The sequence below is a fragment of the Callorhinchus milii genome, unplaced genomic scaffold (assembly GCF_018977255.1).
Source record: "Callorhinchus milii isolate IMCB2004 unplaced genomic scaffold, IMCB_Cmil_1.0 Scaffold6, whole genome shotgun sequence".
Taxonomy (NCBI): Eukaryota; Metazoa; Chordata; class Chondrichthyes; order Chimaeriformes; family Callorhinchidae; genus Callorhinchus; species Callorhinchus milii.
The window spans coordinates 10,899,437-10,923,815 of NW_024704747.1; the positions used below are offsets into that span (position 1 = coordinate 10,899,437).

The window sequence follows — 24,379 nt, forward strand, 5'->3', positions numbered from 1 at the left end:
AGTCTGTTTGGATAATTGAAATCCTTCATTATCACTACTCTATTGTTTCTACATCTTTCTGAAATCTGCTTGTGGATTTGCACCTCTATCTCCTTCCAACTCTTTGGTAGTCTATACTATACACCCAGTAGTGTAACAGCTCCTATTCTGCTCCTTAACTTTAACCAAATAGATTCCGTCTTTGATCCCTCCAGCACATCATCCCTTTCCAGGGCTGTAACAGTATTTTTGATCAATACCTCCACTCCTCCTCTTTTTCCTTCCCTATTCCTCCTGAATTCATTGTAGCCAGGCATGTTAAGATCCTATTCTTGCCCTTGTTTGAGCTAAGTCTCCGGTTACCACCACTACATCAGAATCCCATGTGGCAACTTGCGCCTGCAGCTCACCAACCTTATTTGTCACATTTACGCACATGCACTCCAAAACTGCCTTTATCTGTTTTACACTTCCCCCTCCTCTTTCTGGACATCTCTTTATTCCGAAGTTATCGGTCGCTCTATGTTCCTCTCTGATGTTACATCCTGATGCAAATATGTTACACATTTGCTATTTAGTTATTTTATTATAACACAAATCTTCATTTCCAGTTGTTAAGTTAAGCTACTTGGCAGGAGGTTTGTAAGATTACTGCACTTCGCACCTCCTTCCCACCACCAAACAAATCTGCTTGCCACAATCTCTGGAACTGGTAATTTAAGAGTGAGCCCACATCATATTAAAATGGCCATGTTCAAACCTCAAGGCAGTTTGTTGTGACAGTATATTGAAGTGTTCACAAACGTGTAGGCAAATGTGAGGTCTACAATTTTTAAATGATAACATTTTCTAATGGTTGGAAATGCTTCTGGTTAAATTGTATTTCTAAAATGATGCAGCAGCATTAATCGAAACATGATTGCCTTTGTCTACAAAAGGCAATTGTTTTACAAAAGTAAAATCTTTTCTTTTAAATTATTTCTAGGAAAATGGTTGGAAAGAAGCAGTGAATGAGACTGGATTCCAAACTAAGGTATGATGGAATTTATTATTTTTGGTAAATCAATATGGAAGAATGAGTAACACTATTTAAAATTTCCTAATACCATCTGAAATCATTAAAAAAAAATTTTGCTTGTTTAGAAAACAGTTTAAAGGAAATGTCAAGAGCAGAATACAACAACAAGATTCCATTTATAGAGCGCCTTTCACGTCGGGAGGACGTCCCAAGGCGCTGTACGGTTAGGTCAGGACCCGAGCAGGGGGTAGAGAGTCGAGAGGGGAGCTGAAGGCACGGTCAAAGAGAAAGGTCTTGAGACCGGCCTTGAAGGAGGAAAGGGAGGAGGCAGCGAAGGCACTGGGGGATGGAGTTCCAGAGCCTCGGGGCTGAGAGGCTGAAGGCCCGGCCACCGATGGTAGGGCGGTTGGGGCGGGGGATGTGGAGCAGACCGGAGCCAGAGGAACGGAGGGTACGGGCAGGTAGGTAGGGGGATAGTAGGTCGGAGAGGTAGGAGGGAGCAAGGCCATGAATGGCCTTGTAGGTGAGGATGAGGATCTTGAATTCGATCCTCTGGGGGATGGGGAGCCAGTGGAGGCGAGCGAGGGTGGAGTGATGTGGTCACGAAGCCTGGTGCGGGACAGTACACGAGCTGCAGAGTTCTGAATGACCTGCAGCTTGTGGAGGGAGGTGCCGGGAAGGCCGGCGAGGAGAGAGTTTCCATAGTCCAGCCTTGAGGTGATAAAGGTGTGGACCAGAGTTTCAGCAGCGTGAGGGGTGTGGTAGTGTCGTAGTCTGGCGATGTTTTGGAGGTGATGGAAGGCGGTGCCAGTTGTGGCGCGGATATGAGGAAGAAAGGACAGCTCAGGGTCGAACAGAACACCGATTTCCTGACTGGCTTTGAGAGGTGGAGAGTGCAGCCTTGGATTCTGATGCTGTCAGCGCCTGAGGTGCGGAGGCGCTGACGCGAGCCAATCAGGAGGGCCTCAGTTTTACGTACGTTGAGCTGAAGAAAGTTGTCTCTCGTCCAGGACTCGATGTCGGACAGGCAGCTGTCAGGACATCGGTGGTCGTGGAGTTGAGGGTAGAGGAGGAAAGGTAGAGTTGGGTGTCATCGGCATACATGTGGAAGTTAACCCCATGTCTGCGGATGATGTCACCAAGGGGGAGCATAGGACCGAGGAGGGGACCGAGGACAGCCCTGAGGGACACCGCACGAGACAGTGTATACAAATATAGAATACAAAGATTTATATTTATAAAGAAATACATAAATGTTTATTCAATCTTTTTCTACCTTTGAGGAAGTTACATCAATAATCCTTGCAAATGGTACAGCAGCTTATCACGTCATCAATGTATAAAAGCACTTCACAGGATATATTGTAAAGTAGATTGACTATTTTGTGGGCAAAATGCAGCAGCCAGTTTGTGCACAGCAAGGTCCCACAAACAGCCATGGAGTGAGTGACCAATTTTATTTGGGTGATTTGTTAGTAAAGATACCGGTTTAAACGTCATTCATCGATTTTTAAAATTTGTCAGGTTGCTTAGTATTGGTGAGAGAGATGTTTAAATTGGATAACTCATGATGAAAGGAGTAGGTTCCTAAATGTTCTCTTCCCATATGACCCCATAACAAATATGCTGGTTCAATAGTGGTGGCCAACCCATGGCCCACGGCCTGGAAGTGGCCCATGGGGCAGTGAAGAAGGGTCTACCGAACATTGGCACTAGTCTAAGGTGAGTTTATTTTTAAATCAATGATTTGTTTCCATTTTTTTTCTTGTTTATTTCTTAAAAATAATCAAAGATTATAATCAATAAGATTTAAGAATATTCAATCAAGAAAATGTATTTTGTTGGCCAACCAAAAAGGTTGGCTGCCACTGGTAGTCAACCACCCTTTGTATTTTTGTTTGCTACCTAAAGCAGACGAGAGTTCAGTTTTTGTTGGTTCACTTGCAAACAAATTCTAATACATTGTTCATATTGGCCTCTGATATTTGTCCAGGCTTATTTCCTGTGACTTCATACTTAATTGAAAAAATAAGAACCGTGGCCTGCTGTTGAATGCCTTCAGCTTTCATTTCTACAACAACAACAACAACTTGGATTTACAACAACAACTTGGATTTATACAGCGCCCTCCACACCGTTCGGCGTTTCCAAGCACTTCACAGTAACGGATCCCAGAGCCGAGCGAGGGGGAGGAAGGTGACCAAAGGCGCAGTCAAAAAGAAAGGTCTTCAGCAGAGACCTGAAAATAGGAAGAGAGGGTGCGAGGCGAAGGGAATGAGGAAGGGAGTTCCAGAGCCTCAGGGCGTAGTGGCTGAAGGCATGGCCACTGAGGGTGGAGCGGAGGACTCGAGCGACAAGGAGGAGGCCCAGACCCGGAGGAACGAAGGCAACGGGCACTGTTGTGAGGAGAGAGGTCGGAGAGATAGGGGAGTGCAGCGGAGTGGAGGGATTTGAAGACGAGGGTGAGGATCTTGAAGTCTATCCTCTCTGGGACAGGCAGCCAGTGCAGTCTGGCAAGGACTGGGGTAATCGGGGAAGCAGAGTTTGGTGCGGGTGAGAATGTGGGCGGCAGAGTTTTGAATAATCTGGATTTTATGGATGGTAGTGGAGGGGGAGACCGGCGAGGAGGGTATTTGAATAGTCCAGTTGAGAAGTGACAAAGGCATGGACCAGGGCTTTTGGAGAGAGGTATTGGCGGAGGCAGGCGATGCGTTGGAGGTGGAAGAAGGCGGTGCTGGTGAGGGACCGGATATGGGGGAGGAAGGATAATTGGGGGTCGAACCTGATGCCGAGGTTGTGTATAGGTTTGGAGAGTTTTAGGGGGAGGTCGGGTAGATGGAGGAGGTGAGAACTGTGAGATTTTAGACGTTGACGAGAGCCAACGAGTATGGCTTCTGTCTTGTCAACGTTCAGCTGAAGGAAATTTGCGCTCATCCAGCTCCTGAGGTCTGACAGGCAGACTGACAGAACATCAAAGGACTGGGGGTCGCAAAGTGAGATAGAAAAATATAGTTGGGTGTCGTCCACGTACATGTGGAAGTGTACCCCATGTTCTGCGGATGACATCCCCAAGAGGGAGCATGTAGATCAGAAAGAGGAGGGAGCCAAGGATGGATCCTTGGGGTACCCCGCAGGTAACCGGGTGATAGCGGGAGATGTACTGCTGGCGGTTTGTGAGGTACGACTCGAACCAGGTGAGTGCGGTCCCACTGAGGTGGGTGACGGAGGATGGAGTGATCGACTGTGTCGAATGCGGCGGAGAGGTCCAGGAGGACAAGGAGGCAGAGGGAGCCCTGGTCACAGATAGAGGATGTCGTTTGTGACTTTCGCAAGCGCAGTCTCTGTACTGTAGGGCAAAAACTGGTCTGGAGGGGATCGAAGAGGGAGTGGGAGGAGAGGTGTCCGTGAAGTTGATTGGCAACAACGCATTCTAGGACTTTTGCGAGGCAGGGCAGGTTAGAAATAGGGCGGTAGTGCCTGGGGTTTGAGGGATCTAGGGAAGGTTTTTTGAGGAGGGCGGTGATGACAGCAGTTTTGAGGGGGGCAGGGACTGATCCGGAGGAGAGGGACTGGTTGATGACGTCAGCCAGTAGTGGGCAGAGGAGAGGGAGCTGGGTGACCAGCAAATTGGTGGGTTTCATGGAGGTGATGGTGGGTGAGAGGGAGGAGGGAGAGATGTGGAGGAAAGAATGTACTATGGGGGTCGTGGTAGGAGCAGATGATGGGGAGGGTGAGGGGGACAGAGGTGGTGGGTGACAAGAGGCAGGTGGATGAGGATGCCTGGTGGATGTTGTGTATTTTAGATGAAAAGAAGTCCATGACCTCCTCGCACTTGGCATTCGATGTGAAGATTTGAGGAGGCCTGAGGGGGGGCACAGAGGAGGTAGTGGGTGGTGGGAAAAAAGGATTTTTGGTTTGTGTTTAGCCTCCAAGCTGATGTTGGAGTAGAAGGCCGTTTTTGCACGTATCAAAGAACGGCGGTAGCTGTGGAGATGCTTGATTCACAGTTGGCGGTGAACTTTCAGGCCAGTTTTCTGCCATCTGCACTCGAGCAGCCTGATTTGGGTTTTTAGGCAGTGGAGATGGTTGTTGTATCAGGGGGATCGGGTGGGTTTGGAGATGGTCCTGGATTTCAGGGGGACGAGCGAGTTGAAGGTGGAGGAGAGGCAATCATGGAGCAGCTGGACAGCTGCTTCAGGATCTCCGCGGGTGGAAAGCCAGAGGAATAAGATATTTGATGATGTGAGGGCCTTTGTGAGGGTCTCGGGCGTAGCCTTTTCCAAGAGCGGTAGAGAATGGTTGAGGGCTTGGTGGAGGAGAGAGGGATGTGAGAAGGAGATGAGGAAGTGGTCCGAAATGGGCTTGTCCATTATGCTGAGGTCGGAAATGTCAAGTCTGTGGGTGATAACGAGGTCAAGGGCATGACCACGGTTGTGAGTCGGTGAAATGTGAAGGGTGAGGTTTAGGGAGGAGAGGAGGGCAGTGAAGTCGGTAGAAGTGGTGCAAGGGGAGTTTAGGTGGAGGTTGAAATCGCCCATGATGGGCACGCGTTCAGAGCAGAGGGACAGGGAAGAGAGGAGAGTAGAGATGTCCGTGTGGAAGGAACCAGGGGGCTAAGGGGGTTGGTAGACAAGGAGAATTTTCAATGGGAGAGAGGGGTGGAAGAAGGTGAGGTGCTCGAAGGAGAGGACGAGTTTGCTATATTTATATTCAATGCAACGTTCTCTTTGTAAATCCACTGATTGCCCTCAGCAAATCTTGTTTAATATGTTCAGAAAGCAACTTGATTGAGTTCTTCGATGAAGTAACGGAGAGGGTTGATGAAGGTAATGCAGTTGATGTTGTGTATATGTACTTTCAGAAGACGTTTTGATAAAGTGCCACATAATAGACTTATTAGCAAAATTGAAGCCCATGGGATTATGGGGACATGGATCCGAAATTGGCTGGGAGACAGAAAACAGAGGTGAACAGTTGTTTTTCAAACAGGTATATAGCAGTGTCCCTCAACGATTGGTATTAGGACCACTGCTTTTTTAAATATATATTAATGACCTGGAATTGGGTATAAAGTGCAACGGTTCACAGATGACACAAAACTTGGAAACGTTGTAAACTGAGGAGGACATAGTGAAATGGACAAACGCATGGATGATGGAATTTAATGCAGAGATTTGTGAAGTGATGAATTTTGGGAGGAGGAATGAGGAGAGACAATATCAGATAAATGGTACAACTTTAAAGGTGGATTAGGATCAGAGAGACCCTGGGGGTTCACATGCACACATCTTTGAAGGTGGCAGGACATGTTGGTAAAGTGTTAAAAAAGCATATGGGATTCTTGACTTTGTAAATAGAAGCATAGAATATAAGATCTATGCCTCTACTCTCCAGCTACCGCCCCATCTCTAACCTCCCATTCCTCTCCAAGGTCCTGGAACGAGTCGTCGCATCCCAGCTCTGCTCCTTTTTCGCCATTCCCTCTTTGAACCCCTCCAATCCAACTTGCGCGCTGCCAGTAGCTCAGAAACAGCCCTGGTCAAAGTAATAACATTCTGAACATCTGTTATGAGGGTTCCCTCTGCCTCCTTGTCCTCCTTGACCTCTCTGCCGCCTTCGACAGTGTCGAACACTCCATCCTCATAAACCGCCTCTCCTTTTTACTTAACCTTCACAGACCTGCCCTTGTCTGGTTCGATTCCTGTCTCTCTCACCATCTCCACTTTGTTGCCTCTTAACGGTTTCTCCTCCAGCCCCGCACTGTCGTGTCTGGCGTCCCCCAGGGCTCCGTCCTTGGCCCTCTTCTCATGCTCCCCCTTGGTGATATCATCCACAGACATGGGGTCAACTTCCACATGTATGCGGATGACATCCAACTCTATCTTTCTGCCTCCACCCTTAAGTCCAGGACCACTGCTGTCCTGACAGACTGCCTGTCGGACATCAAGTCCTGAATGAGGGCAAATTTCCTACAGTTGAATGTGAACAAGGCTGAGGCCCTCCTGATTGGCTCATGTCAGTGCCTCTGCACCTCAGGCTCTGGCAGCATCAACCTCCATGGTTGCACACTACAACTCACCGCCAGTCAGGAACCTAGGTGTCTGGTTCGACCCTCAACTGTCTTTTCTCTCCCACATTCAAGCCATGACCCGCTCTGCCTTCCCTCACCTCCGTAACATCGCCTGACTCCACCACTACCTCACCCCTCAAGCTGCTGAAATGGGAGACCGTTGAAGCAGAAAATGTTGTTTGTTTCAAGAACAAATTGAGATAGATTTCTGCTAGAAAATAATATCTGTGGATACAGTCTATAGTTTGGGACACACCCTGTCAAGCGACTGCCAGGATGGTGGAAGGTGAACTAGATGGACCTTGGACATCTTTTGCCTAGCAAATTCTTATGTTTGCAAATGCAAAATTATTTTCCAGAGATTTTTAATGGATTATGAATTTGAGTTCCTGCAACTTTATGAATCCTAGTAATTTTTTTTGTAATGAGAGTAATGCATAAGCCTTGAGAATATTTTAGTGTTGAACATAGTCAAAGAATAGTTTCTAGAATGTTAATACAGTCCTTTTTTACCCTCATTTAAGCTGCTGCTAATAATGCATAAATGTTCAATGAAGCTGCTTTTTGTAATGTTACACCATTTGGAGCTACACATGGAGGCCTGTAGCTCATTGGTTAGAGCACACGCCTCACAAGCGAGAGACCTGGGTTCGATTCCCAGCAGGGCGAAACATTGGGCAAGCTTCATAACATGTAGGAGCAGGAGTAGGCCATTCGGCCCTTCGAGCCTACCCCGCCCTTCAGTCATGGCTGATCTTCTAATCTAACTCCAGCTAATACCATAACCCTGCCTTATCCCCATATCCCTTAATCCCTTTTCCTTACTCCACACTCCTCTGTTTACCTAGCAGTAAGTAGGAACCCGATTGTTAGTCAATTGGGAATAGTTTTTCCAGTGGTAATAAGTCCTTCAAAAAAAAAACAATAATAAATTGGTTACTCAATTCATGACTGTTTGTGGGACACTGTTGCGTTTCACCCACAAAATTTACAGTCAATTCACTTTGCAGTGAAACACTTTGAGAAGTCTCGAAGCCGTGATTAGGCACTATGTCAAATGCAAGGATTACTATTTTTATTTAAATATAGATGTAAAGTATATCTGACAAGATACATGTAGGTCCACACTTAGTACATGTTCCTTGGAGATGTAGAAAGTACCTGGAAGCACTTTTAACTCAATTCTGAATACTGGGTTATTCTGGCCATGACTGCTAAAATGGGAAATTGCATTGATTGTTTGCTATCCATAGGGTAGTAAGTAATTAATGAAGGATTTCCTTAATTTTCTTACTTTGTCCCAATGTTTTGATGCTTTCATTAACAATTAGGAATATGGTAATTGATAACAGCACTTTAGAAGCATGTTTCAACATCACATTGGAAGATGTGTCACACATGTTTTAATAAAATGCTTTTCCTCGATGCAGAGATGCTATTTGTTTAACCCTTTTGGGTGTTGGGTTTTATGGTTTGTACATTTTCCTCTATTTTCCTACTTTCTTAATTTGACTTTCCTTCTAGATTACTTTTTTGGAATGTGAGGGAAACTTATCTTAGTTATGTTATTTAGTTGTTTTACCAAAAACCTGGATCCGTTTTGTGAGACTTTAGTTAGACGGACAGACACTACCCAGCACACAATGTGGCGTAGGTGGGGGGGGGAGGGAAAATTAAGGGTACCGCTTGCCGGAGAACGTTTCTGGCTATAACGAGGACAGTTACCCTTCCCCACTCCTCCCGTCTTGCACATCTATTCTGTCCCCTCTCCTGGCTCATTTCTAGAATCCATTCATGCTTTCAAAGCGATAGATGTAAAGAACGCTCAATTTAACGGTCTTCTAACAACCACTTTTCAAATGTTTTCTTATTTTAAAAATCGATTTTAAGAAAATGTGGGCAGGGAGGGGTAAAGAGAGAGCGAGCTTGCTGTGGGTTGCTGATGGGTGTGTATGATAGCTCAACATGTGGAGTGCTGTAATGTAGTGGTTAGCGCACTTGCCTCACAAGTGAGTGCACTAATCTGAGTTCAATTCCTGGGTGGGACGAAACTGTGGCAGGTTTCCTTACTCCACACGCCTCTGTTTACCTAGCAGTAAGTAGGAACCTGGTTGTTAGTTAGTTGATTAGCGGATCGCTTTGCGGGGTAATAATCCCTCCTCCAAAAAATAATGATAATTTGATCAATCAATCCCAACAACAAACAACAACAAAATTACAATTCTAAAGTGCCTTTCATGTTGGGAGGACGTCCCAAGGCGCTGAACAGTCAGGGATCAGGACCCGAGCATGGGGGGGGCAGGGTTGGGATGATGGAGGGGAGAGGTAGGAGGGCGGCTGAAGGCACGGTCAAAAAGGAGGATATTGAGTCATGCCTTGAAGGAGGCAAGGGAGGGCGCAAGGCGAGTCAAGTGGGAGTCATGAAGCAGGCTGGAACCTGCTGAACGGAGGGAGTGGACAGGTTGATAGGGGATTAGCAGGTCAGAGAGGTAGGAGGGGGGGTAAGACGGTGGAGAGCTTTGAAAGTGAGGACGAGGATTTTGAATTCTATCTGCTGAGGGATGTAGAGCCGGGTGAGGGTGGAGCTGATGGGATCATGGAGCTTGGTGCAGGAGAGGACACGAACTGCAGAGTTCTGGATGATTTGCAGCTTGTGGAAGGAAGAGTTGGAGAGGCAGATAAGGAGGTAGTTTCCCTAGTCGAGCCTTGAGGTGACAAATGCGTTTACGAGGGTTTCAGTGGCCTAAAGGGTGAGGCAGTGGGGGAGTCGGGCAATGTTGCAGAGGTGGGGGAAGGTGGAGCGGGTCATAGCATGCATATGGGGAGAAAACACAGCTTCGGTTCATTAAGACTCCCAGGTTCCTAACTGGTTTGGTGAGGTGGAGCGTGCATCCATTGATGCTGATTCTGCCAGTGCCTGAGGTGCAGCGGCACTTGCGCGAGCCAATCAGGAGGGCCTCGGCCTTGCTGATGTTCAACTGTAGAAAGTTGGCTCTCATCCACGACTGTTTGTGCGACACTGCTGTGTGTGATTGGCTGCCGCGATTCTCTCACCTAGCAAATATGAAATATCCAATAGTCCTACTTGTAGAAATCTAGTCATCATTTTTTAAATCTACGTTGTATCTATTTATGCCTGACCAAATAAAATTGGTCACTTGTTCTATGGTTGGTTGTTGGACATCGCTGTGACAAACTGGCTGTCATGTTTTACTCACAAAATATACGGTCAATTTACTTTACAGTATATTCTATGAAGCGCTTTGAGATGTCTCAAAGATGTGATAAGGCGCTATATCAAATGCAAGGATTATTATTATCATTAAGTTGCTAGCAATGTTGCTTCCTGTGTCAGTGTTAGAATTTCCTGTCTTCCATTTTGCTTTCAGATTGTGTTTGGTTTAAAATGTCTGTTTTTGTCATGTATTAATGTAACCTTTTCAAGTTGTTCTGGAAGCAAGTCTTTTCCTAAAGATGAAAGAAAATATATTTTGAAATCTACTTTTGTTTTTACAGGCAGACTCTAGATTAAAAGCTCTCAATGCAACCTACAGAGTTAAGAACCCAGACAGGTATTTTTTCGATTTATCTTAAATGTATGGTTGTAAGGTTCCAGATGTCCTCCATTAACTTGTTCAAATGACTGTTCACTTTGAGCCTTAACCACTATGGTCAGTGCTTGTCCACAGCCAAGCCTGATTATAGCAATGAATCTTTGTGCCATTAGTAGGCACTCCAAATGTTGAAGGTACATTGAGGCTTGAGGTGAACTTCATAGAGGAAATCATAGAAAATCTACTGTTTGTCATTTGTGTACTGCAGTACTATACATAGAAGATGAATTAGAAAAGTTTTGTATTGTGTACTTCTGTTAAGGTTGTAGTCATTCTATAAATACAAATTTTCCTCTAAACAAAAGATGTCAATACTCTTGGAATAGTTGGACATTTTACTGGATATGCATATTGTACCTTCCAGGTTGTTTGTGTCACAACTGAGAACTGGATTGTACACATGGGAGTGGAGAAGACTGTATGACTTTGAGGCTCCAGAAAGTTAAAGCTTTATTAGACTTATACTATTGTGTAAAATTCATGCACAAAAAACAGACTATATAAAAGTATGATGAAACTTAGGTGCAAACTTAGGATAGCTGGTGAGGAAACTGAGGCTTAGGGCGACGGCTGCTGAAGGCGTTACCTGGAGTCCGAGTTTGTGACACACGTTCGTACGTCCAGCACCTGGAATCCACCTTGATTGGCTGCAGAGAGCCCAACAGCTGCTGCTTGAACTCCATTTGGTGGAACCGTCGCTCAATGGGAAGGGATGTGTGCCCGAGCTGCAGACAAGATGGTGGCAATGCTGTCACCCATTTCATGCCAAGATGTGTTGTCCACCAGGTAGCTCGCAGAGAGTTCCTTGTACCTACCATCACCTAGTGAGGGCTCAAACCTGCGCTTGTTGGATATTAAATGACCAACCTTATGACTATCCTCCTTTGGGGGAGGTAAGCAGGGTGTCCTTGAAGTTGAACTGGCTCCAAGGTGACATGCCTGGCAATGGAATCTCGGAATCAAGCCAGCCCTCTGGCGAGCTCGGTAGTCCGGTTCCTGAGCCAGGTGGGTCCGCAGTATTCCAGGGCATTGCTGATGACCGCACAGCCAGCCTGGCTCATCGGCAGGATCTGGAAGGGCAGACCATTCACTTGGGAGAGGGAATCATCCCACATTGCCTGTTAACCCTGCAAGCCAAAGCTCTAATGGTAAGGTAGGGTGATCCTAGCTGGACAAACAGCAGGATAGCTTGCCAGACAGTGATATCAATGGCAAGCTATGCGGTTTTAGCTGCTTAGACTCCAGCAGTCCCCCAATGCTCACTTTGTGGTTCCCCCAAGCCTTGGCTCCTGTCAACCTGTGCCTAATACGTTTTGAAATTAAATAAGCAGAATGCGTTCCTCCAGAGAGAGTGCGCATTACATTCCAACAATCTATCATGTGTGGGTGTGATGCACGGAATTTTCAGTTTGGTTTGGATTCTCTTAAGCATGGTGATGGTCTTCCACATGTCAGACTGACTGACCCACCAAAGAGGTACAGAAACTTCTACTTACAATGCACCGATTTTCATTTTGTCCTTAATGTTTAAATTAAATTGTTGTACAACAACCATGGGCGAGAGACTTTACTTGCCTGAAGAGAGCTTCACCTGATCTTTTAAAAATGACTTGAAGTGAGAGGCGTGGGTGAAGAAGACCTTTAAACCCATTAGATTGTCATATTTCCAAAATAACCTCCCCTTCCTTCCATTACAGCTTCTAGTTTGTTAAATAAGTTGTCACAGTCACAGCAACCATTCCAGGTAACTTGTTCCAGCTATTGATTAACACTCTACGTAAAGAAATGCTTCCTGGTGTCTGCTTTTAAACTTGTCCTTCACAATTTATGCCCTCTTGTCACACTGCCTGTTCGCTGTATTGTCGATTCCCTTTCACAATCTGGTCAAGGACTACTTGCATTTATTTAGTGCCTCCACGTGACTCTAGTATGAGGTCTTAAAGGTTAGCAGATTAATAGAAAACACAGAACACCGAAAGGGGAGATGTAAGTATATCGACCGCACTTAAGGTTGAGAGAATGTTTAAAAGTTTTTAAGGCAGAGAAAGATTTGGCTTACCAGAGTTTAGCATACAGATTGTGCTCTTGATACAGTATTTTAATATCAGAATTGTTTTGGTGGTAGTGCTATGTTCTTTTCCAGTGTCATCTGTTTCCTTAATATTTAACTCTGCAGAGTCTTGTAATCAGCTCAGTGGTTACCACCTCACTTTTCTCTACAGGCTTTGCCATTCTTACTTTTGTTTCTCAAACTCCTTTTTAGTTTATTTTGGATCATTTATCTCTGATTCTTTCCTAAATTGGATTGAATGTTCTGATGCTCTCATTTTCTAATCATTATTTCTTGGTGACCTCTTTTGAAAAATTAACTTGCTATTTGGAGGAAAATATTTTTCCTAAAAATTCTATGTTTGTAGAATAACTTGCTATTATTCTACAGCAAGTTATTGTTCCCAACAAGAAAGGTAGAAGATGACTTTATTGGTTTGTTGTGTTCTTGTTTTTGGTAACTCACTTTGTGGAGTCCCCATAGCTCAGTGGTTAGAGCACTCACATCACAAGCGAGAGACCTGGGTTCGATTCCCGGAAGAGTGAAATGTTGGGCAAGTTTCCTTACTCCACGCGCCTCTTGTTTATTTAGCATTAAGTAGGAACCTGGATGTTAGTTGATTGGCAGATCGCTTTTCCGTGGGTAATAATTCCTTCGAAAAGAAAAATAATAAATTGGTCACTTCAATCCACGACTGTTTGTCGGACACTGTTGTGCGCAATTGGTTGCCGCGTTTTGGCCACAAAATATACAGTCAATTCACAGTATATTCTGTGGAGCACTTTGAGAGGTCTTAAAGATGTGATAAGGTGCTATATCAAATGCAAGAATTATTATTTTTATTGCTTGTTTCCCTACTCGTGCATAACCAACATTATGAACCTGGAAAAAATGAGATTTGCATTTTATGTGCAAAATTCTATTTTTAACTAAGCAAAGTCTGGGCGATTTGCTCACTTCTATATTTTAATCTTTTACTACTACAACAACAACTTGCACCCCACATGAAGGATAGTGTCTCAGAGCACTTAACAATGGCGGAGCCTGACTCTGAACGGGGGGAGGTGGCTATAAGCACGGATGAAAAGGAAAGTTTTCAGGCGGGGCTTGAAAGAGGGGAGAGAGGGGACAAGGTGGAGGGATTGAGGGCGTGTGTTCCAGAATAGTGGCTGAAAGCAAAACATCTGATGGTGGGGCGGAGGGTACGAGGGATGAGCAGGAGGCCGGTGCCAGTCGAGTGGAGGCGCCGTGTGGTGGATTGGGGAGTGAGGAGATTGGAGAGGTAGGCCGGTGCCAGGGAGTGAATGGATTTGAACACAAAATTTTATTGCTAAAATTTCAAAAAAAACTACGTAATGGAATATGTCGTTTTGCTAATATATTGCCAAAAACACCCCCAAAATCTAGTTCTCCCACAACCCACCACATCCTCCACACTTCCTCTCCAGCATCCTCGATCCTCACTTCCAATGCCAAATGCAAAGAGGTCCTGGACTTCTTTATCTCCAAATAGATAACATCCGCCTGGCTTCCTCTTTCTGAATCCTCCTTCGCCACCCTCTCCTTCTACCATGCCCACCCACACTCCTTTGCCCCATGTCGCCCTCCTTTCTTTTCTCCACCATCACCCAGATGAAGCCCACCACCTGTGTCCTCAACCCCCTCCCCACCCAGCTTTTGCTCACTCAACTCCCCCTTCTCTGCCCACTGCTGGCTGACACAATCAATCAGGCTCGGTCCACTATCCCTCAAAACTGCTGTAGTCACTCCTCTTCTTAAAAAACCCACCCTTGATCCCTCCAACCTCACAAACGTTAGACCCATCTCAAACCTGCCCTTCCAGGCCAAAGTTTCGGAACGCGTTGTTGCAAATCAACTTCACTCATACCTCTCCCTCCATTTCACTCTCGAACCCCTCCAGTCCTGTTTCGCCCTGCCCACAACACAGAGACAGTGTTTTTCAAAGTAATATATGACGTCCCCTCTCTCTCTGGGACCAGGGCTCCCTCTGGCTCTTCATTCTCTTGGATGTCTCCGTCGTGTTCAACACAGTTGATCACGCCATCCTCCTCCACCGCCTCTCCTCCCTCATCCATCTTATTGGGACCGCACTCGCATGGTTTGAGTCTTAGTTAACAAACCATTAACAATATATCTTGGTAAATGTTTTTTTTTTCACCGCCCCCTCAGGATTCCCCAAGGCTCCATCCTTGCCCCCCTTCTTTTCATCATCTACATGCTCCCTTCTCAGCAATGTCATCTGCAGACATGGGGTCAACTTCCACAAGTAGGCGGATGACACCCAAATCTACTTCTCCTCCAGCTGCAACTCCCAGTCTGCTGATGTCCTGTCAGCTTGTTTGACGGATATCAAGGCCTGGATGAGCACAAATTTCCTACAGCTGAATGTTGGTAAGATGGAAGCCATACTCTTTGGCTCCCATCAATGTCATTCTCTCCTGTGGGTCTGAACTTCTCAACTTCCCTGGGCTCTCCCTCAGACTCACTGAACCTGTGTGCAACTTAAGCATCAGGTTTGATCCCCAACTTTTCTTTCTACTCCACATCCGTTCCCTGACCAGGACTGCTTTTTTCTACCTCCGCCACATTGCCCACCTCTGTACCTCACAACTAATGCAGCCGAAACCCTTGTCCACACCTTCATCACTTCCCCGCTGGATTATTCCGATGTCCTCGTTGCTGGTCTTCCCAGCTCCACCATACACAAAATCCAATTAATAAAAAACTCTGCTGAACGGATATTCACCAGCACAAAACTCCATACTCTCATCACACCAGTCCTTGCTAGATTCCACTGGCTCCCAACTACCGAATGGATTGATTTCAAGATCCTCTCACTTGTTTCAAATCCCTTCATGCCCTCACACCTCTGTACCTATCCAACTTGCTTACCCACCACTCGCTGCCTTTGCTTAGCTGACTCCGGCTTCCTGTTTGTCTCTCGTCCCTCTCCTTCACCATCGGTGACCGTGCCTTCAGCTATTACGTTCCAAAACTCTGGAACTCTCTCCCTCAATCCCTCCGTCTTGCCCGCTCCCTCCCCACCTTCATATCCCGTCTAAAGACCTTCCTTTTTGATCATGCTTACGGTCACCTCCCCTCTTCCTCTCTTCCTGGCTCATTGTCAGACTCTACCACCTTCAAGTACTGTGGGATGCTACGCCGCGTGAAGGGCACTATATAAATGCAAGTTGTTGTTGTATACTCAGTTTAAAGGCAAAGGGTACTGGAGAGAAGGGAGGAAGGTTTTTCAGGTTAGATGACTAATTCTCTTCTTTCTTTCTTCTCCCTTTCCTTTTTCCCCTCCCCTCGGTAAGTCTCTTTACTTGATTGCTCAGTCAGTTACCATTAAAATATCCTGCATAATGTTGTCCTGAGCTAGACAGCACAGGATGGTCCAATTTTTTCTGGTCTCATTTGGGTTGCAAAATGCTATAACTTTATTATTTCTGGGCTGGGGTGACAGGGACATTGTTTCTATTGAATTTGTGTGAGTGTTGGGGATGAACATCCAGAACTGGGAGAGACACTCATTGAATGGGCCTTCAGTAGCAGAACATTTCTGGTAGAGGTATTAACTTTTTCAAAAAGAAAACATTGTTAAGGGAAGTACTTTAGACTTAGAAGTATGTATTTTAGAATAGAAAATGGTGATATTGGGCGAATTGGCTGGGAGAACTTTGTTGATTGTAAACTGCGTTAGAAAACTGAAGGAAACTTCATTTCATGTAATTTAAATCATATGGAGAAGCAGGATTGTTTTAGTATTATAAAGTCACAAAAAGGTATCTTATTGCATTTTGATTTATTGGTATTAAATTGATAAAAAGCAGTTTTGTATTAGATTGATAATAATGAAGTATTTATCTTGTATTTGCAGGAGATTTACGGAGCTAAAACATTATGGAGATGAATTGCAGTCCGTCATATCACACCTCCTGCGGGTCAGAGCAGTATGTAATTCCAGCATTTTTGGCAATTTTTCAATGATTGTCTGGAATAATCCTTTAATGGATAAACTTTTGAGAGAATATAGTAATAAGCAATATTGCTTAGGCAATTGTTTGAACAGAGAACTTTTTGAATTGAAATGAACATTACATATGAATATAGATATCTACTCTATAAAATTGTACACCTATTGTTCTAATTGTATGTTTAGTCGTTTTGATACATTTATGGCTTTGGCACACATCAACAAAGATTTACTTTAGGAAAGGAGTCTTCTTCTATACTAATAAAGACAAAATGTCTGTCTGTCTGCCAAGAACGCAAAAAAAATTGATATGGGTATATTTGTTTCCGGGGATTTCCTATCGTGACCTAAACAAGCTCAGCACATATGCAGGAGTCCTCCCAGGCAAACAAAAACAACTTGCACTTGTATAGCGCCCTCTACGCAGGGTCCTGCCAACCAGGAATCCTGCTGAAAGGATACATGTGTAAATATGTGAACAAGGGATGCTAACAAGTTCAATAGCATCTTTTCTTAATCTTAAAGGATAAAGATGCCTAAGAAGCGAAAATCAAGCCTTTCAAGGACAAAAAAATGCCAGACGAAAGAGCGAAGGCCGATTAAATTGGTTGCAAGAATAGCTGCAACGTGTGCAGCTAGTACATTTTAATTAAGATAATGTAAATACCAAGATTATCTCAAAAGTGTGAAGTACATTTGTTTTCATTGCAGAGAGTAGCAGATCGTCTGTATGGAGTATACAAAGTGCATGGAAATTATGGAAGGGTTTTCAGGTGTGTGGTGAAATTTCCACTTTTTTGCTGAAATTGAACTTTTTTTTGATTTTGATGAAGCTTCCTTGATCTTTAATTACCCATTGTGAAACTAAGACATATAGTCTAGGAAGATCCCCATTTTGCCTCTGGTTAGATCTCTGATTAATTAGCTAATCTTAGCCAGGGAAGCAGAAAGAGTGCTGAAAATGGCCCCAGTGCCCCAGGTGAGAGACTAGAACAAATTTGGATAAGGTTATCTTTCCCTATTTATCTAATGACCTCAACTGGAATATGTTCTGTTCACTGAAGTTGGGTGAAAAGATTTAGGATGCTGAGATTGGGCTACGATGATCCGGCACAGACACGATGGGCCGAATGGCCTCCTTCTGTGCTGTATAATTCTATGATAATTCTGTGATTCTTATGTGTGGACGAATCATCTTGAAGTTGGGTGAAATGTGAAAAATAAAATGGCAGTTGAGTTGTGTGGATTGTTGCGGTTTTGCTTCTTTTATGAACAGATTTTGAAAGCTGGGTGAACAGAGTGCATATTAACCAGGTTTAAACATGTCCCACCAGGAAAGGTCTGATATTACAAATTAGTGCAATATTACAAATTAGTGCCATAAATATCATGAGTGGTTTGTATGAAGGTGGCCCTTCAACCCATTTGATCTCTCTCTTCCACCCATTTATGTCTTCCAAATACAGCATCCAGCTGTTCAATTACAGCCTAAAGCTATTCAATCTACAAAGAAGAACTGTGATTTATAAATAGTTTATTTTCTAAAGTGTTCAGGAATGTGACATTGTGGTTGCTTATCGTTGGAGCTATGGAAGTTTGGTGCAAATAATTAATTTAGCATTTTTTGTATAATCAGCGAATGGAGTGCAATAGAGAAGGAAATGGGTGATGGACTGCAGAGTGCTGGTCACCATATGGACGTGTAAGTATCTAACAAATAGAATTACGGTGCTAACTCCTCCCCACCCCTTTAACGTATAACAAATGTTGCTAATAGTTTTCAATTGTTTTTAAAGCAAGATTAAAGCTTTTTTGGTAAATTAGGAAACAAAGTGTTACTGATGTAGTATTTATTAATCTGTTTTAAGGTGAAAATAAAAGTAGCTAAATATAAAATCTCAAGGGAATTTCCAGTTTTATAATTGTAGGAACGTTTTGGCATGGTTCCCATATCCCTTTTGAAAACTGTGCCAAAAATCATAAAATAACAAAAGGCTGCTGTACTGCACGCTTGATGAGTTCCATTTGCTTGACAGCACTATACTATCAAGTGTTTTAGATTGTATATGACTGGAAAAAATTGGTCACACAAGGCTATGGGATGCCCTGTTAACCATCATCAGACTGATGCAATTACAGGCCTACAAGTCCATAGATTCAGTGATCTAATGAGAAGCTGTGGTTGCAAACATTTTAGAAATTGTTTCCAGCAAAACACAGGCATCTATGATGATGGCTGCGCTCCCAAGGTAGGGTAACATGGCATTTTAACTGTATAATATCCATTACACTCAATAAATAAACTGGATATTAGTTTAAATTGCACAATATGTAACTGGTACTTAATTTTCTACATGAGGTGCATCTGGCCCACAGTTTATTTGCAATGCATTATTTATGCAAACTAAATTTTGATTGTTATTATATTATTTTATAATAACTTTTTATGGGCTGGTCCAAAGCAAAGTTGCTGTAAGACAAAAAAATCTACTTCACCTAACAAATTAGGGAGCCTATCATGGTTAATTGTTTGAATTTTGAATTCACTCATGGTGAAACTAAAGTCACTTGCCTGGAGTTATATAGTTTTCATATTGTGATCAAAGTATTCTTTCTATTAAAATTTAAAGTATAGGAACCTTAATTACATAGAATATACAGGAAAGAAACAAGCCATTTGGCCCAACTGATCTATTCTGACTCCACTATTTGATTTATTGGTGACTATTTTATATATGTATGTGTGTGTGTATGTATGTATGTATATATATATATATATATATATGTATGTATAATATATATGTTATATGGCCTCAGGATTTGGTCTCCCCTGCAAGTGGAAACGTCTTCTCTATGTCTACCCTATCAAAACCTTTCATAAGTTTAAAGACCTCTGTTAGGTCAGCCCTCATCCTTCTCTTTTCAAGAGAAGAGTCCAAGCTTGTTCAACCTTTCCTCATAGGTATAAGCTTGCAGTTCTGGTATCATCTTTGTAAATCTTCTTTACACCTTCTCCAGTACCTCTATATCCTTTCTATAATATAGGGACCAGAACTGTATACAGTATTCCAAGTGTGGTCTAACCAATGTTCGATATAAATTTAGCGTAATGTCCCTGCTTTTCATTTCTGTCCCTCTAGAAATGAACCCCAACGCTTGGTTTGCTTTTTTATGGCCAACCAAAATAGAGGCAGTCACCCCTGTGGACAATTTTACGGTATTTTTCTGTGACTAAATGGAATGAAATTTACCATGTTGCAGAGGTTAATGATACATAGCAAAATAACATGAATTTAAAACAAGGTGGTAAAGTTTGTAAGGAGTAGGATTGGACAATTGTACTTCCAACATGTAGGGATATAACATCGGAATTCAGCAAAACAAAGGACCAAGTAGAGCATTGATTTTTAAAAATATCTTGTGTTATAATGAAGCATGAAAAAAAGGCATAAATTGCTTCTTTACATTGAGATCACAGAGTGTTTTAATACTTTCAGTGCAGCAAGCCAGGTGTAGTGTGGGTTTAAGGTAGACCTGTACTCAACCCACTACCTGCCCTGTACTGATTCCAGTTGTCTGTCACTATACTTTGAGCTGAAGAATACCTTTGTATAAGAGAAGGAGGAATCTTTATTGCACATAGAACTTGTGTGCTATGGAGAGTAGGATGGAGACTGGGAAATTGAGTTATCTGCCAATAATGGTGAGCAGTTTAGTTTTTTAAGTGTGGTGAAATGTATAACTCAAAGCTTGTTTCTAATAAAATTTGATTCACTTAGTTACCTTATCTAGGTTGCATTTCAAGTTTGTATAATTGTGTTCAGATATGCAGCATCAATTGATGACATCCTAGAAGAGGAGGAGCACTATGCAGATCAATTGAAGGAATATCTCTTCTTTGCAGAAGCTCTTCGGTAAGTAATAATAATCCTTGCATTTCATATAGCGCCTTATCACATCTTCAAGACGTCTCAAAGCGCTTCACAGAATATACTGTAAAGTGAATTGACTATTTTGTTATTAGCTTAAAGATGGATGAAATTGGTTATGAGATGGTAAATTATTGGCGGTTTGGATAAAATTGCAATGCTGTGAATTGGCTTTGAAGTTTAAATGCAGAGTAGCATTATCGATTAACAAATAAGTGACTTTTTTTTAATTTTTAGGTCAGTGTGTAGAAAGCATGAACTGCAACAGTATGATCTGGAGATGGCTGCTTTGGATCTAACGTCAAAGAAACAACAGAGAGAGGAGCTAGCAACTGGAGTATAACATTGCCCCCCCTTTTTCTCTTCCCCTCCCTCCTCACATTAATTTTTGAGAGCTGTATTAATCACATTAAATGTGAATGGCAGTAAAGTAATGCAGTACATGACCATTGGGTAGAGCAATGTTGATTAAATCCTCCAGCACTTTGTCTAGGTTAGACAAATGTGCATTTTAAACTCTGCAGATAAATTAGGGTAAAATATTTTGGATTGTTTTTAGTATAGTGGGTACATCTGTGAAGTTCAGTTTACATGAAAGTTAGCAACATAACTGAATAGAAATCCCAAACTGTTTGTTTTACTCTTTTAAATTTGTCCATTTAGTCTGCTTTTCTATCTTAATCTAACACCCAATGAAATGGTTCGTCCTTCACCAACAACAGAATGTAACTGCGGAGGGACTTGCTTCCATTTTGCCAGTGAAAACTCAGAACTTTATGCTCGGAAACCTTTGTAATGTGGGAAATTAACTAGACTGAAAATAGACTGTTTTCTAAACCTAGTTTCTTGACTCTAGTCACCAGTACTTTTATTAAATAACTGAGCAACTGTACAAACAACTTCATTTAAAAATGCATAAGCCCTTTGTCATGGGCTGGTGTAAATTAGTTTTTTTTAATACCACCAATTTAACACATTAACTTTTGACTTCCTTATGTTACTCTAATGTTTGTGGGATAACTTATTATTTCTGCAACAATGTGTAAGTATTGACAGTAGTAAATTCCAAGCTATTTTTCTATCCGGTAGACTTTGCGAACATTCTCCTTGAAAGGCATGACCAGCAAGCTTTTTGGACAGGAGACACCTGAACAAAGGGAAGCAAAGCTCAAGGTTTTGGAGCAGCAAATTGTTGATGGCGAGGAACTTGTAAAGACCAAAAATCTGGAGTGCGAGTAAGGCTGAATCTACTTCATAGATATTCACAGTGTCTAAACTAGCAAGCAGGATTAATGAGTTCCTGAGGACTTTGCAGCATAGATTATGTGGAACAGTTTTGTTTCCATGAGCTAGCAACTGTCTATAGGTCTAATTGATTGGAAGAGCATTATTGCAGAAGTAATTCTAGTAAATAGTACTGTACTCCCTCAAACAGTATTGGTAAGTAAACACAAAACGTTTCCTACCAGCCGGAAGATGTTAAAATTAGTTGGATAAATTTCTATTGAAACTGCTTTCTTTACATTTTAAAAAATGCTTAAAATGGTCCATTTTCCTAATTTATAGTTTTTTTTTAACTATGTAATGGTCAGGTGGAAGCATTGAAATACAGTTTTAAAGTTAACCTGAATATTTGCATAAAATAGTAATAATGTTCTGAAGTGAGCCTACAAGTGTGACCTTTATCATTTTATTTTGGGGCTGCTATTTGTGCTCCCTTGGTGAATTAGTAGTGGTTTAATTGTTATTCTCGTTGGCAGTTTTCATTTTCTTCTTTGTCAAATAGGGTAAATGGAGTAGATTAAACTGGGTTAAGATCAGATTTGCTAGTTTTTCATAAACCTTACGAATTTTAGATTTCTACTTTGATTATTTATAGTTAGCTACATAAAGTTGGAGTCCTGTAGCTCAGTGGTTAGAGCACTCGTTTTGCAAGAGAGAGACCTGAGTTCAATTCCAGGCAGGGCGAAACCTTGGGCAAGTTTCCTTACTCCACACGCCTAATAATAATCCCTCCAAAACCAAAAAAAACCAATAATAAATTGGTCATTTTCAATCTACGACTGTTTGTGGGACATTGCTGTGCGCAATTGGCTGCCGCGTTCGCCCACAAATATACAGTCAATTCACTTTACAGTGTGTTCTGTGAAGCGCTTTGCGACGTCCTCCCGACGTGAAAAGCGCTATATCAAATGCAAGGATTATTATTATTATTATTAAAGTTTTCCCATAAACTTAGCACATTTCCTTTGCTTTTTGCTGTGAGACCATCAGTGGATACAGATTTAACTAGTGTTCAGCAGTGCAAAGTTTGCTGACCTGACTGCAAACTGGTCTGCAGCAAGGCAAGGTGAGCTCCCCTTGCGGTTGCTTGTTCTACTCCAGTTAGCAGCTAAGAAATTAAGAAAACTTGTCCCAACTGTGTTGTTCATTTATGGGACTTTAGAACCGTATTCCAGCTGGTGAAGTCATTGCTGAAGTCATTGCTGTTAGCCTGCTGAGCTTTATTATGGTTTGATATGTAATGTGCTAAAATCACAGTGGAATACATACGAGAAGCAGCCACTACTTGGCTCAAAAGCTCATTCTCAGTGACCAGTCACCTTGATCGATGAACACTGTTGGTTACAAATGATATTCAGTGTTAAAGTGGACAAAGATTTCCATTTATGAAAGTAACTAAATCAATGCAAAATCACTTGGTTTGGTTTTAAGATATTTGTTTTTAGAAAGTAAGGAAATGGGATTAAAAGATCTGGGGATATAACAAGATAGGGGAACAGGCTCAACTAATTGAAACAGGTTTTTGCTTCCCTGTGTCTGTTTAGTTACTTTGGACACCAGAGATAGGAACCAATGATCTACAAGCAAAGAACCGTAACTATGAGCTAGGTGTATAAAATTCTATCAGATTACTGCAGTTATCTTCTCATTCTTGTGTTCTATTGCTCAAGGGGTTTTTAAACCAATTTTTGTTCTATGTATTTTGGGAGATTAGGTTGACTGCTGCAGTTTGTTTCACATTCTGTTGCTGTTTATGCTTGGAAATTTCTCAGACTCAACAAATTTCTGGACTTTATAACTGTTTAGTTTCTGATTCTTTTGACAGTGCTGCTTTTGTCTCTTTGCTGTTACTGGTCAAATCGGCAGTAGAAACAGGAAATTGGCTGAGTATAAATTTTCCATCTAAAGTTGAATACTCTATCTGCTTTATTTTAGGGATTTTGTGAAAGATGCTTGGACTGACATTGAGCGTTTTAAGGAACAAAAGAACAGTGACCTAAAAGAGGCCCTTATCAGCTATGCAGTAATGCAGATAAGCATGTGCAAAAAGGTAGGTGTTTCTGACCAGCCCATTAGATTTGATCTAGTGCCTCATCACGTCAAAGCCTCTCAAAGCACATACATTACCTTGAAATGCAGAAACAAATCCGGGACAAAACAAATTTTTGCAGAGAGTGGTTGTGAACGTTTTTTTTCTGACTGGAGGGAAGTGTGCAATGGTGTCCCCCAGGGGTCGGTATTGAGACCACTGCTGTTTTTGATCTATATAAATGATCTGCACTTGGGTATAGAGAGTACAATTTCCAAGTTTGCAGATGATACTAAGCTGGGAAAAGTAGTAAACAGTGAGGAGGATAGTAGCAGACTGCAAATGGACATAGACAGATCGGTAAAATGGGCAGACACGTGGCAGATGAAGTTTAATGTGGAGAAAAGCA

General features: G+C 42.6%; 1 protein-coding gene across 4 annotated transcripts in view; it reads left to right on the top strand.

Annotated features, from left to right (window-relative positions):
- snx4 (sorting nexin 4) overlaps positions 1-24,379 on the top strand; it is a 51,068-nt gene that overhangs the window by 22,731 nt on the left and 3,958 nt on the right. For 2 of the 4 annotated variants that reach the window (XM_007909117.2, XM_007909118.2), the window contains 9 exons: positions 965-1,012; positions 10,584-10,639; positions 16,633-16,705; positions 17,440-17,501; positions 18,365-18,430; positions 20,553-20,642; positions 20,895-20,994; positions 21,747-21,892; positions 23,877-23,991. In XM_007909117.2, coding sequence (XP_007907308.1) covers positions 965-1,012; positions 10,584-10,639; positions 16,633-16,705; positions 17,440-17,501; positions 18,365-18,430; positions 20,553-20,642; positions 20,895-20,994; positions 21,747-21,892; positions 23,877-23,991 — 756 coding nt within the window. The remainder of the gene's footprint in view (positions 1-964; positions 1,013-10,583; positions 10,640-16,632; positions 16,706-17,439; positions 17,502-18,364; positions 18,431-20,552; positions 20,643-20,894; positions 20,995-21,746; positions 21,893-23,876; positions 23,992-24,379) is intronic. The other 2 variants (XM_042336107.1, XM_042336106.1) reach the window with 2 other exon arrangements.